This window comes from Aptenodytes forsteri, unplaced genomic scaffold (assembly GCF_000699145.1).
Source record: "Aptenodytes forsteri isolate BGI_AS27 unplaced genomic scaffold, ASM69914v1 Scaffold1, whole genome shotgun sequence".
Classification (NCBI taxonomy): domain Eukaryota; kingdom Metazoa; phylum Chordata; class Aves; order Sphenisciformes; family Spheniscidae; genus Aptenodytes; species Aptenodytes forsteri.
In genome coordinates this window covers 7334303-7347768 of record NW_008795035.1, presented here as the reverse complement: position 1 = coordinate 7347768, position 13466 = coordinate 7334303, and the positions used below count along the sequence as shown (strand labels likewise).

Below are 13466 nucleotides of genomic sequence, written 5' to 3'. Positions count from 1 at the left end.
CATTATCTATTATTGAACAAGATCAGTTTACCCTGAGTTGTATTTTACACTCAAAGTAGTTGTTCCTCCCTTTGGTTAATGCTGTCTATATTTCTATAACGAAGGCCAAAACGGTCATGTTTTTGTACATTACTTTTCATCCTTGCAAGCTGTAGAGAGGAGATAATCTTTCTGGTGGGTGCTGACTTTAAAAGCGCTCCCCTGGAGGAAGGACATTTGTGGCACCAAAGGAGCTGGGTGTCTGGTCTCTGTGTCACTCTGATAGCTTTGGCTTTATTTCGTGTCTGGGAGGCTCTTCACCTCTGCTCGCTGCTGTTTTCTCCTCCTTGATTTCAGTTGTCTTTCTGTTGTTCTGCTTTTGGTTTGCGTTGTACTTCCTATTGACAGACTGTGTCCTTTTCTTTAATGCAATAATAATTTCCTCTGTAATTTCTTATTCTTCCATAGAAGCTGAAGCAGTCATAAGCTTGTGCATGTAAAGACTGGCAGAAAATATCTGGTGTTCCAGAAATGCCTAAATTAATACAAATATCCATTGCTGTTTATTACTTAGTATTGGTATTCTCATTTCTCAAGGGAGGCTTTGCAGACAGTGTGGTTTCTGTTAAAGATGCTCACTGCCTTTTAAGAGTTCATTAGATGTCTTTCTCTAGAAGGAGATTTCTCTTTAAAGGATGTGTGCGTGTCTGTCCCTTCTGTCTGAAATATCGATGATGAAATGCCAAGACTGACTGTGTATCTGCAATATTGGCCATGTAAACGGGCAGATGCTGCAAGCTGCTTAGTGGTTATTTGGCCACGGGAGCAGCAGAGGGTGCTATGGCATGGTTTGAGAATGGAGATTGCTTAAAAACAGGTAAAGGGATTCCTTGAAATATATGACAAACTACTGGATTGGCATTTTGTCTTCACTTTGCCTTCTCTGGTATAACACCATAAAGCAACCCGTGACTCTATTGGATAATAAATGCATTTGTCCTTTAAAAAAGAATCTATCCATTTAACAGGTGCTTTGGGAGAAAAACAAATAAAAGCAACCTCTTTCTTTTTTGATTTTAGCATATCTGAAGAAAGCAGCAGTGTCTCCGCTGGTAAAAGTGGAACAAAAGTCAGTCGCACCTTCAGCTACCTCAGGAATAAAATGTCCAGCAGCAAGAAGAGCAAAGTAAGTGCTTCTTGTGATTTACACAGCTGTGAAATACCCGTAGTTAGCAGAGATGAATTCTGTATTTCAGTGTGTTTCCACAGGGTGGTATTTATGTCTTTGCCTGACTTTCTTTTCTTTTTTCTTCCTTTCTTCCTTTTGCGAGGGGAGGATTGTCTGTGGGGTAATAGGGAATAGCTGCATGGGAAATCTTAGCACCCCAAAATTGAAATGCATCGGAGGTGAGTTTTCCTGTGCAGTGTTTTTGCCTCTTTTCCCCACAGAATGAAGCTTCATTTATTATGGAGAATAGATTGTTCTCCGGCATGAGTTATGGCTTTGCAGTGATTGATGGGTCTAATTTTTACAGAACCTGAGAGGTGTTTAATAAAATGAGGACAGGAGCTGTAAGAAGGGACTGGTTGCCGAAGGCTGTATTGTGTTTCCCTTTTACCTTTGCCACAAAGTTCCTCTGCGCTGCTGGAGAAGTTGCTCAAGCTGTGACCTTTAGTGATGGCCAATATTTATATTTTCCCCTTTTTTTCCATCCTTGAAACCCTGGGATTTAATTTGCTGAAGGTTAAGTGCTGCTCAGCACAGCTGAATTTCCTGGGAACAGCATTGGTTACAGAAGTAATTACATTAATGTTAAATACTTCACACAAACGGGTTGTTGTTGCCTTAGATTGTCCCCTGAAGATTAATACATGTTTGAGGGGTTTTTGGCTTGGTTGGATTTTTTACTTGAATTTCACCTCGGTTTATCATGTCTGACAGAAGCTAAGAGCACCTTACCTCACAGTGGGCAAGGTGTATTATATAGTTAGGTGATGTGTACCAATATGTTGGTAAATACTATTGGAAGGCCCCTGAGACACGTAATTACATATTCTGATGAGTGTCTGAATAGCAAACGGGAAACAAAATGTGGCATAATGAGCATTGTGCCTGTCGCAGAACAAGGCTGGGCTGAAGCATACACGTATGGGAGGGGTCGTGTTTCATCTGCACAAGCAAACTTGATTTTATCCTTTCCCAACATAAGCACTTGGTGTTTCAGCCTGAGTGTTCCTCTAACATAGCTGGGTTTGCGCGCTCTCATGGCCCAACGCGCATTTTGATACACGTTTTTGGAAGATTGCATCACCTTTGCAATGAGGTACCAGCTGTAGTGAGATCAGTCATCCTAATGCACAGTTCCCCTTTATGGATCTGCCTTTAAAGATGCAAGCTGCAAGTACCAGCGGCTCAGAGCTGCTGCTGAGCAGCTTTAAGACAATGCTGTTCCCTGCTGCAAAGTACAATATAAAAAAAATATATCTATTTACATAGAAACCTCTGTGCAAACCACTAGGGAGAAGTTGTGGAGCATGTTGCACAGCCTGTGAATGAGACTGGAAATTCATTAACTGGTTCTTGCACTTCGGGTGTATAATCTCTAAAGCAAGAACTGGAGATATATATATAAGAGATCTGGTTGGGACAGGTAAGAAAATATAACAGAAGTGCTTTGAGATATTTGCTCTGCTTTTGTTAAATAAGTGCAGTCTGATTTCACTAATTCCATGATTGCGTCTGAAACTGTTGATAAAAATTGCTCCAAAATCCCAACAATAATACGTACTACAAAAATTGCAGCTCATATCAGTTCTGATATTTTTACTAACTAAAAAGCCATAATATCATTCAAATGACGATTTCTTCTCTGCTCGCGGTGGAATGTTTGCATTACATACATTTTTAGGGCTTCAGCTGTACATTTAAATAATTTGACCTAAAAATTCTTGGGAACACTGATCTCTCAGAAGCATTATGGCCAATGAAAACCTGTAAGAGTTAAAAAGAAAAACAACAAACCTTGAAAGAGGAAGTTGGACAGGAAGAGTTGGTTTCTGCTGCTGTCTGGGCTGTCAGGAGGGAGAGAGGCTTCAACTTCTTTCCAACTAGGTTTTACTTTTATCCAAACCTTCAGAAATGCACTGTTTTCTAAGATGAACCGTAAAATAAAGCACATCTGAGCCTACTAATGGCAACGGCTCTTCTTGAAAATGGTGTAAACAGTTATGTAAAAAAACCCTTAAAATAAAGGGGTGTTTGGAGTATTAACTGGAGGGGATACTGATAGAAGTTTGTGTGAATTTACCCATGTCTGGCATGTACTTTGTGTTATTCGAGGATTAGTCATTGAATCTCTTGAAATCAGCAGCGTGCACTGATTCACGTTTGTGAAGTCTAAAACATGCTATATCTCTGCAATTAGAAAGAAAAAATACTCGTTTTCTTCATTTTGGTAGAGAGTTTCTGGGAAATGACGACAAAAAAATTAGCATGAGTAATTTGTTTTTTTTCCCTGACTTGTGCGGTTATTAGGCAGTGTTGTACCACCAACAGCGTTTCAGTGTATATAGTAAGAGTTGTAAGTGTTTGAAAGGAGTAGGAGACAGGGAATATTTGTGACCCATAGAGCAGGAAGAGCGCAAACACGTGAAACCGTTCTTTCTGGGAAATCATCTGCAGCACTTGGTTTACTGAAGTACTACATAGCAACACTGAGGTATGTTAAATTCACTTTTTCTGTATCCCAAACATCACAGACGATTTGATTTACCACCCTCTGCCTTTTAAATGGGTGGTCTCCTATTGACTTGTGACTTCTAAAATATTAATCCCATCCTTTCCTGCCTGTATTTTTTTTTTTTAGCAGTGAAAGCTAGGGTAGGACAAGATGAAAGCAGTAGCAAAGTAGCTAAAATCATCTTGAAGGAAGTTAGCAGCAATCGTCCCGCCCTCCCCCTTTTGCTCAACTCCTCTCTGACTGCCGTCCCCCCCGGCCATCCGTCCTGGCAGCTCTTGGCTGTCATGATGGGCTAATGCTGGTGGGGAGCAGCCCTCCTGCCCCTGGGGGGGAAGGATGTCGATAAAATGGAATAAATTTGCCGAAGTACCTCAAATAACAGTGAAGCTAGTAGGACTTAAGCATTGGGAGGTAAGAGTTTCATGGTTATTTCGGAGCGGGATCTGCTGCTGCGGCGCACAGTCTGTTATTTTGAGCCGTACGACCGAGTTGCGGTACCCGTCGTGTCTGTTAGTGCACGTCGGTGCAGGTTCAGCTGTGAAGCCGTGCTTCAAGTCACGCTGGCAGCTCCGATAGTGCAGGAAAATGGTTTTGTTTTTACAATCCTTTTATTAAAAAACCCCCTCCAGTGACTGTCACAGCAGAAAAAAGTTAAAATCTTGTTTTCAGACCTTGTATTTCAGCGGTATGGCTGGCATCCCGTGTATGAAGTTTGCTGTTTCCTCCTTGAAAGTGGTGCACCCATTTCCTGTTTTTCCTGGGGTCGTTCAGCTTTAATTAAAATGTTTTTTACAGTGATTTTATGAAGACAGGGTATTATTCCAGACTCTAGAATTACTGGGCTTTGCAGTAAACATCAGGTGCATTTAAAGTATAGGACGGTGAATCTCCTTTCAGCATTTTAAGTGTGAGAGTCACAAGATCTGCCTTGAGCGTAGGGTGATCTTTTCTCCTGGAGCTTCACAAGTCCTGGCAATGGAGCAAAACTCCAGGCGTCAACTTGGTACCATCGGCCAAGGACTAAACTGCAGAGTTTTGGTTCTTGAATCCTGCCAGTCTGGACATGGTTGAAGGTGGGCAGGTCAGCGGGTGGAGAAGGCTGTGGAGGTTTATGTGGCACGGTGATCTGAGCTGATGGCTCAAAGGAGGTGGAAATGTGCCACAAAGCAGACTCTTCCTGGCAGGTTTTCCGCTTCAGACAGGATTATTCCATCCGGTAATGCTCTTGATTTTGCTTATTTGCAGAACAAAACAGCATTTGGGGCCAGTAAATAAACTTTCTGTTTATGAGGCTTTGCAGGGGGAGACTCTGACGCTGGCATTTTGCCTGGGGTGTGCTGGGAGAGGGGAGATCTTAGGCTGAGTTACTAATTATTTGAGTGTGTCATCAAAGGCTCAAAAGTTTCCCTTCCAGTGACTGCATAGCTCAATACCTCTTTTAACCGCTTCATGGCAGTTGCTCACATGGGCTGCTCTGCAGCTCTCTGATATTTAGGCTCTGACAATATTTAGCAAAGGGGATGTGGCATATAAATAACAAAATGCAAAGATAAGCTTAGAGAAGCCTTTACCAATTTCTGGTTAAGCTGCTCTTTGAGCAGATGCCATGAAATCCGCAGTAACAGTTAAAATACAGATCTGGAGCTGAATTGTATGGTGAACATTTTGTAGGGTGGTACATAGAAAGACAAGGAATCGCTATAATTCAAATTTGGAGTTTTTCTATGGAGTTTACTTTAAAAATTGTTTGGGAGAATTCCAAATCCACAAAAGGCTGCAGGGCAAAAATGTTTCAAATTTTTAGTATTTAGCCATTTTCTATCTCAGGTAGCGACAGAAAGGTAAGCAAAAACTCTGCTAAAAGTTGGAGAAGGTGGCTGTGCTTGTCATCTTTCCAAAGCTGAGTAGCTCAGAGGTTGAACCATGGCTTCCAGAAGACAAGATAATCTTTTATGGTGTTGCTGTTGTTCCTCAGCCTTTCTGTAATGCCGTATTTCGAGAGTGTGTGTAAGATCCATTTCCCCAAAAAGCTTCACATGTTTACTTAGGGTTGCATGAAACTGTTGAAAAAGTTGCTAGTCAGAAGGAAAACAGAGGTGGAAATATCCTGACAGTGGTGCTGTACCGTCACTGGGGAAGTGTTTGCATTCTCCATTAAAAATGGAGCTGCAAAGCACGAGTCTTTTAAGGGTCGGCTTTAAAAATTAACTGGGTTGAAAGTTTGATACACATTACCTGTGGTGTTTGTATTTAACACAATTCATTGAAAGTGCTGAAGAGATTGATCAGAGCCTAGAAGAAGTCATTCATTATATAGCAGATATAAAACAAAGGTGGGAGAAAATAGCTGCCTTCAGAACAGACTCAGTTTCGTCTCTGCTGGTGAGATACCCGTGCAGAAGGCTCTGCGAGTCAATAGTATGTTAATCCACAGCCATGGGGGCTGGAAGCTGATTTTTTTAATGGAGGGCTGCGCAGACACATGACTATTGTTATGGTGTATGCCGATCAATATTGTCATAGTGCCGAAGGCAAACACTGAAGAATTTATAACTAGAGAATAGACCTCTGCAAAGTAACGAGGCATTTGTTCATTTTCTCTTGGCAGGAAAAAGAGAAAGATAAAGAGAAGACGAAAGAGAAGGACAAAGATTCCAAGGAGAAGGAAAAAGATAAGAAGCTGTTAAATGGACATCTCTTCACTGCAACCTCCGTTGTAGCCCAAGCAACCTGTTACCACTGTATGAAACCTTTCAATAAGGATTCGTACTACTGTGCAAGTAAGTCGGGTTTTTTTTCCCCGCTTCGTTTTGTTTTTCACTAAATCTGACATGGGAAATGCAAACCTTATGCTTTATTTTCCTCTTGCTTAAGGACATGGGGTGGGAGGGAGACTTTGGAGACAGTGATTCATGGGGCAGCATGTTGCCTTATGGAAGCTGGACTGAAATGAGTCGTGGCTGCAAGGAGGCGTCCTGCAACCTCCTTCCTGGCCCGTGCTTGGACATCGCAACATCCCATGGGGTTTTCTGCCCCTGTTAGTTGGGATGTATCACTCAGCTGGAGGACTTTGGCTGTTTTAGCCGCATGTAATGGCTTGTGGCTGAGGCGCTTCGTTAAGATGGATGGAGGACAGGGAAAGCCGGCTTGGATCATGGCTTTTATTTCCAATGGGGAAAAAATGTCCCTCCCATCGGTAGTACATTGCTTTAGTTCTCTGAAACACTGCTTCGGTGAGCCCCCAGTGAGAACAGCATGATACAAAAAAGGAAATACTAACCCTCTTCTCCCTTTATACATGAAATTGCATCACAGGTCAAATGGCAACTACCTGTGTGCGTGTGAAGTACGTGCAGTACAATGCAGGCAGTACGGGAACCACAGCGGAGGGTTTCTGCAAGATTGGTGATTTTGTTCTCTTTTCTTATCAGACGGTTTCTCATGGCTGTAGCTCGATAAGGTCAGCAGCGTTTGTGTGGTTGAGACCAGAACGGTGGCTGGTTTACATAGTGACCTAGAGCTACAGAATATGTAGAAAAAATGTCTTTTTCGCACTGCAGCTCAGGGCTCTCCATTCGTCACTACTAGTAATATTTTTTACTCCACTAGCCTAGAGATGAGTCGAAGCGCGTACGGGAATTGCTCCCAGGCTAGAGCAGGAGACTCTGTCTCTCTCTGTTCCTTCTGGTAGATGAACAGTGTATAAAATATCTCCAGTGAGCAGGGGCAGGAGCCGCCAGCTGAATCCCGAATGGCAGTTTTGAGTTTCCTGGAAGAGATTTCAGCAAAGTTGTTTGCATGAGACACGCTCTGTGTCAGCCTGACGGGAAATGGAAAACATAAACAATTCTAAGCTCTCAAATGCATCCTCTCCCTTTCCTCAGTCAAATTTCTTAACAGCTTCTGAAGCCACTTAGAAAATCAAATATATCCCAGTTTAACTCTCTATATCCTAATGAGTTAAAATAATCCAACAATGTCATATGTTTTAGCATAGATGTTCTTTCCTTATTTTTCAAGGTACAACAGAAAATTATTATAAGTTTTCTGCATTGGCCTGAGAATGAATGCCACAAGGAAGGTTTGGTCAGGGCCCAGGTTGTAAGCTAACATCCAAGAGTGGTCCTTTCTCCCATCACATCTTGAAATCAGCCATCAAATGCCTTGGAAATGACTGATAACCAGCAGCAGAGGCTCTGCTGTTCCTGTGGTGTCGTAGACCGCTTCTTTCCTACAGAAGTGGCAGTGCTTTACTGCTACTATCACTGCTCTGTCTCGCCTATGGATGACTTTTTCTTAATGCCTTTTAAAGCACTGGATCATTTTAAATCAATGTCTCAACTTTTCAATGATGCCCCCAGCTTCCTGAAACAGCTAGTCAATGCTGAAAGATTTAGCACGCTCTAAAACAAATGGGCAAGCAAAAAATCCTAATTTTTAATAGCTCTCTGACTGGTCTTTTTTATTTTTTATGATCAGTGATGCAGAAAAGAGGCTTTTGGGGGTTTTAATTATTAATACTAGTGATACAGAGGAGTTGGAGGAACTTCCTACCTGCTGAAGGGTTGAATTGGAGGAATAAAGTCCCTGAAACCAGATTTTTGATCTAAAAAATCAAAATGCTCTATTGCTAAATGGTACATCCTAAAGAGCTGCCTTCAGGCTCACAAGGCTTGAATGTGAATTTAATCGTTCTGAATTGTCTCACTGCCTCTTCGTGCACCAGAAGCAGGGTCCGTCCCTCTTCCTTGTTTGATCTGAAAAATGATACTGCTTGTGGGTTTCTGCAAGAACGTGCAGGTTTCTTTCTTCTGTCTCTCTTGCACAGGAAATTGTGGGACATTGACAGAATAGCAACGCCCTACGGCCTTACCCTTACCTCTCTCAAAATATCAGAAGAATTACTGGCTTTTATTAAGTAGGCCCAAATGTAAGAAATTTTAGGAATGTGAGCATGTTTTGTCATTCTGGGTGTGGAATTTTTTCCTTTCATATTTCTTCTAGAAATAATTCAGAACTGTACGCTTACAGTATAACGTACACTTAAAATATAATTCATCATCTCTGTTAATATGTGTTTTCATGGATGAGTGGAAATAACAGGTTTTCTCTAAGCTACTGAATCTCATCTGAGACCATTGGAGTTGTGATCTTTCATCTGTCAGAAGAGTTGATCCTCCAAACCCAATTATCAATTATTATGAAAAAAGCAGTTTTAATCATCTTTGAAAACTTTGATTCCCAGAAATCTGCTGGCAGCGATCATGGGCAGACTCGGGGTATTCCGAAAAAGATAGGCAGCTTTTGCTCTGGCATATATGCAGCAAAGGGTGGTGTTAAAGCACGATGCTCTTTGCATGGGTAAATGTTGTGGTTTCGGACCAAAACAGTGGCTTCAGTCTAGTTTTCAGCAGGAAGTCCCAACCTCACGGACGCAGTCACCTGGCAGATGCTCCTGTTACTTTTTCTGATAATCCTGTAGTACAGTAGCACTTGGTTTCTGTACTGTAGATCTTGGCTATGATATGTCTGAGTTTATGTAAATGAATTTTCCTGTCCTTTTCCTGTCTTCTGGATCCCATAATCCTTGTCTTGATGAGAACAGTATTTGTGTTTCCAGAGAAAATTTTGGCCCTACGATTCGTTTCTGTCTCCTGCTTCTGCTTTCCACCTTACTTTTCTTTCAGAGGAATAACTCCATCTTTTTTCTTTCTTTTTTTTTCTTTTTTTATTTTATTTTTAATTTAAGACCCATTAGGACCCTGGCAACTCAACCTTGCATTGATTTTTAAACAGAATATCCTGTTAAATTCCATGAAGAAATCTTGTTAACAAACAAAAGGCTAATTATCCGGGAAAGCAGCCTGTCTTTCAGTATCTGTAGCTACTCGTGTAAACCACAATGATGCCTGAAAGTTGTAATTTTCAGTTGTGCAAGATAACAGTTCAGATTACAAATGGCAAAAACTGACCTGTTTTCTGTGGTTTTTTGTTTAATTGGTTGGGTTTTTTTACTTTTGACAGACTGCAATGCAATTGTTCACAAAGGCTGTAAGGAGAGTTTTGCTTCTTGTGCAAAGGTCAAAATGAAGGTAAGAGATTTCATCTACTCTACTGAATAAACAAAAAAGTTTAAACAATTTAGCATGCAGAAATTTAACACCTTCTACCGTACGTCCCAAAGTTTCCAGCTTGTTGGAAAGAACTTCAGCCCCTGTGCTATAGTGAATAATTTCTCTGGGCTCTCCTGAAATTCCCCAGAACCACACATTAATACAGTAGTTGTCCCTGGGACTCCGTGAATGCTCCAGGTCAGCACCACAGGGTGTTTGTTGGCAGCAAATTCCCTGCGTTGTTCCCTGCAGTACACAGGGACCTTATGGTGGGATGGTCTTTCCTATGCTTCGATTAAAAAAAAAAAAAAAAAATGCTTCACTGGCAAAATTCAGGGGTGTCCAGCACCCTTAAATGCCATATCTCTTAATTCTCAAATGCTGCATCCTGTAATGCAGCATCATGTGTATATAATGCATAATGAAAACTATTAAATATGTATGTTGTTTATATGAGGAACATGTAGAATTCGTGCTTGGCCCAAATGTGAGGAACCTCTTCTGCAGTATGATTCTCCAAGCTAGTTAATGTTCATATAATTATGATTTTTCAGTTCTCTTCAGTATTGTCAGCACTTTCTCTTCTCATTTTCCTATTTGCTGCATGTTTCTCCATCTGTTATTTTGCCCATTTCATTGATGGCAACTGGGGGGGGCAGGTGCATGTGTGTGTGCGTGTGTGCATATATATATATAAAAAAAAATACACATACAGCCAAGAACTGATCTGTTCTGAAAGGATTCAGAAAAAACATAGCTTTTTTATTTTAGTTATGTAGCACAGCCTGATGGGAGAAGGGAGGAAGAAATTACAGTGAATTTCGTTTTTCTTTCAGCCACAGAGAGGGATGCTGCAGGCACATGATACCTCTTCGTTACCCACAGTAACCATGAGAAACAAAAGTAAGAAAAATTCCTTTCCCTCTGCTTTGGTGATGGTCTGTATCTGCTGTTCTTAACTGTTTTGACAACTAATATTCGATATTATGAAAGCTAACCTTTATCAAAGCAGGGATGAGAGCATCTTCTGTGCATGATAAGCAATGTTTGGGATTTCAGAAGTGAAGTTGCACAGAGTTCATCCACTTCTGCAGTGTCCATGTAGCTTTGAGCAAATGTAAAGTCATCTCAGATTTAGAATAACTGCTTGGCTGCTGTAGCTTGCTGAAGGCCTACAGCTGATAAGTTCACAAAATCTGGAAGACACAGCCTATGTCAGTGGGTGTCTGACATTGGAAAGAATCCAACTATGAGTATTATATTAACAGAAATTGTTAAGATTACAAGTGGAGAGGATGCTTGTTCAAAATATTTTTTTTTTTTTTAATTAAATAGTCTTATGCATTGAGGTAGTAAAAACAGAAAGTTTAATTTTGGATAGGAGCAATACTGACAAACTTTTCCTGGTTGCGCTGAGATATACACTGCACTGCGGAGCTACCCAGTGTGACCGAGGAGAAGAATAGGAGTGAAATAGCCCACATGGGTTTTGTAGTGGCACGATTTGATAAGCTTATTTAGTGATGGCTTGGAGATCGCTCTATGGAACCACGCTGTATGATACCGATGTACCCACTGTGGTATTTGTCATGAAATTCAGAGGTATCGCTCCAGAAAGCAGAAATGCATCTGAAGAAAGGAAAATCTGGAATTAATATGAAAAGATTAGTTAAAGGTATGTGATAGTACATTGAGATAAGGATTAGCATTTCTCTGTGGTACGTACTGATAGAGAAACCTATCTCAAAAAGTTTGACCAGAACCAGGAAGATGTATATAATTATAGGCCCAGGGAAATTAAAAAGCAACATAGTAGATTGCTACATGTGGTGATTTATCAAATAAAATTAAATTCAGTTTCCCAAGTGTGTGTTTCTGGACTTGCAGATCCCACCCAGATCTTTTAAGCATAGTGCAATGCAATCAGTTCTGCACAGGGGTCGATGTTCTTTCCTTCGTATGGCTGTTTCTGACAGCTGAGGTCTCATAACAGCTCTAGAAAGAAAAGTGAATTTTAGAGCCTGGTTTCTTTAAGTCATCGTCATCGCAGTTAAGAACGCAGCTGACTTTTCTCTGACACTTCCCTTCCAGGCTCACAACCGAAGGAGCGCCCTCGCTCTGCAATACTTGCTCCTGATGAAAACACCGTAACCTCAATATTCAATAACAGGAGATCACAACAGACTACAGCACTTTCGAAAAGTGTCTCAATACAGAACATTGCAGGGTAAGGCTTCTCCCTGCGCACATGAGTATATGTGTATTATCTGATGCTGCGAGCATAGAGAAATTCAGATCTCATTAAAAATAAATTCATGTACTATGATTTGTATTAAAGGTACAAAAGAGGATCACAAAACCAGAAATACCCATATTATATATGGTATAATATACATGCAGTTGTCTTCTGCACAATCAGATTGTCTGGGTTAGTTTAGTCATGGCGTGAGTTCAGAGCCATCTGAGTTGGCCTGGTTATATTCAAGGCCACTTGACAGAGATGCTCTGGGCTCCAGGAGGAAATTCCTTGCCTTGGGCAGGGTACTGTGCGAGCACATGTTTGCAGCTCAGGTATAGTATTAGCTTTTGTGTCCATAATGACACGGTGGAGGCACAGAGCTGCAGTCTTAATGGTGTTTTAGGACTGTGTTATACATTAATTAGTTATTTCAAAAAAAAAAAAAAAGAAGAAAATCTAATTTATGGTTCCTACACTACCTGCATATTGAACAATTCTACACACAGGGCAAATAGCATGGACTGGGATGTTCTGGATACTTTGCATGCCCTGGATATTCATGGTGAAATTTATTTCAGTCCATTCTTCTGATCCTTCCCAGAGCTAGCGATAAAGACTCCTGGATAGCCTTTTGTATTGCATTTTTGCACTGCCTGCCCCAATGACAATGGGAAGTGACAGTAAAATGGGAAGGAATTAAAAGGAGTTATCCAAACTATAAAACCAGGTGTGATTCTTTATAGAAGAAGCACCATCACTCAGAACTGTAGATTTTACAGTTTGTTGAGCCCCAGTGGGTAGTTGTTAGAAAACAACTAATAAAAATACATTTCTGTACGTAACCATGCAACGCTTGCCTTGGTTTTCAATTTGTATTTAAAAATGCATTTCTTCTGTGTATTTGAAAATACATTTGGCTGTGTTTTGATGTCATAAATTATATTCTGTGTTCTGTTTTTCTGCAGAGTTGGGAACGATGACAGCTTAATACACACTTGGAAATTCCTGTCACAGTCAACAGACTCCTTACATAAAATCAGCCGGGTGAATGAATCCATGGAGTCACTGGTTGATGAGGGTAAGAGATCCCCATGGCATTTATAGCAACAGGAAGGTCTCAGTGCTGCCTTCCAGAAATAGAAGTTCCATTTTGCCATTTCAGCAAGAGTTTTTCTTTCTAACGGACAATTAAAGTGCATTTACTTTAATCTTAGAATATTAGTATGATAAACTAAAACAAAGCCCCAAATAGTAATTTCTTCAGCTTGTTGAATTGTGGAAAAACATAAGGTTTCAGTTACAGTTGCGTTACTTGGAATTTAGCTCAGGGACGAACATTTCCTCTTTTGTTCTGCACCTCTGGCCCATTCATACAGCCACAGATTTTGCACTCTG

The 13466-nt window shown here is 40.8% G+C and overlaps 1 protein-coding gene across 1 annotated transcript in view; it reads left to right on the top strand.

Moving 5' to 3' along the window:
- AKAP13 (A-kinase anchoring protein 13) overlaps positions 1-13466 on the top strand; it is a 101580-nt gene that overhangs the window by 68989 nt on the left and 19125 nt on the right. The window contains exons 11-16 of the mRNA XM_019471348.1: positions 1060-1165; positions 6328-6499; positions 9744-9811; positions 10669-10735; positions 11924-12059; positions 13037-13149. Coding sequence (XP_019326893.1) covers positions 1060-1165; positions 6328-6499; positions 9744-9811; positions 10669-10735; positions 11924-12059; positions 13037-13149 — 662 coding nt within the window. The remainder of the gene's footprint in view (positions 1-1059; positions 1166-6327; positions 6500-9743; positions 9812-10668; positions 10736-11923; positions 12060-13036; positions 13150-13466) is intronic.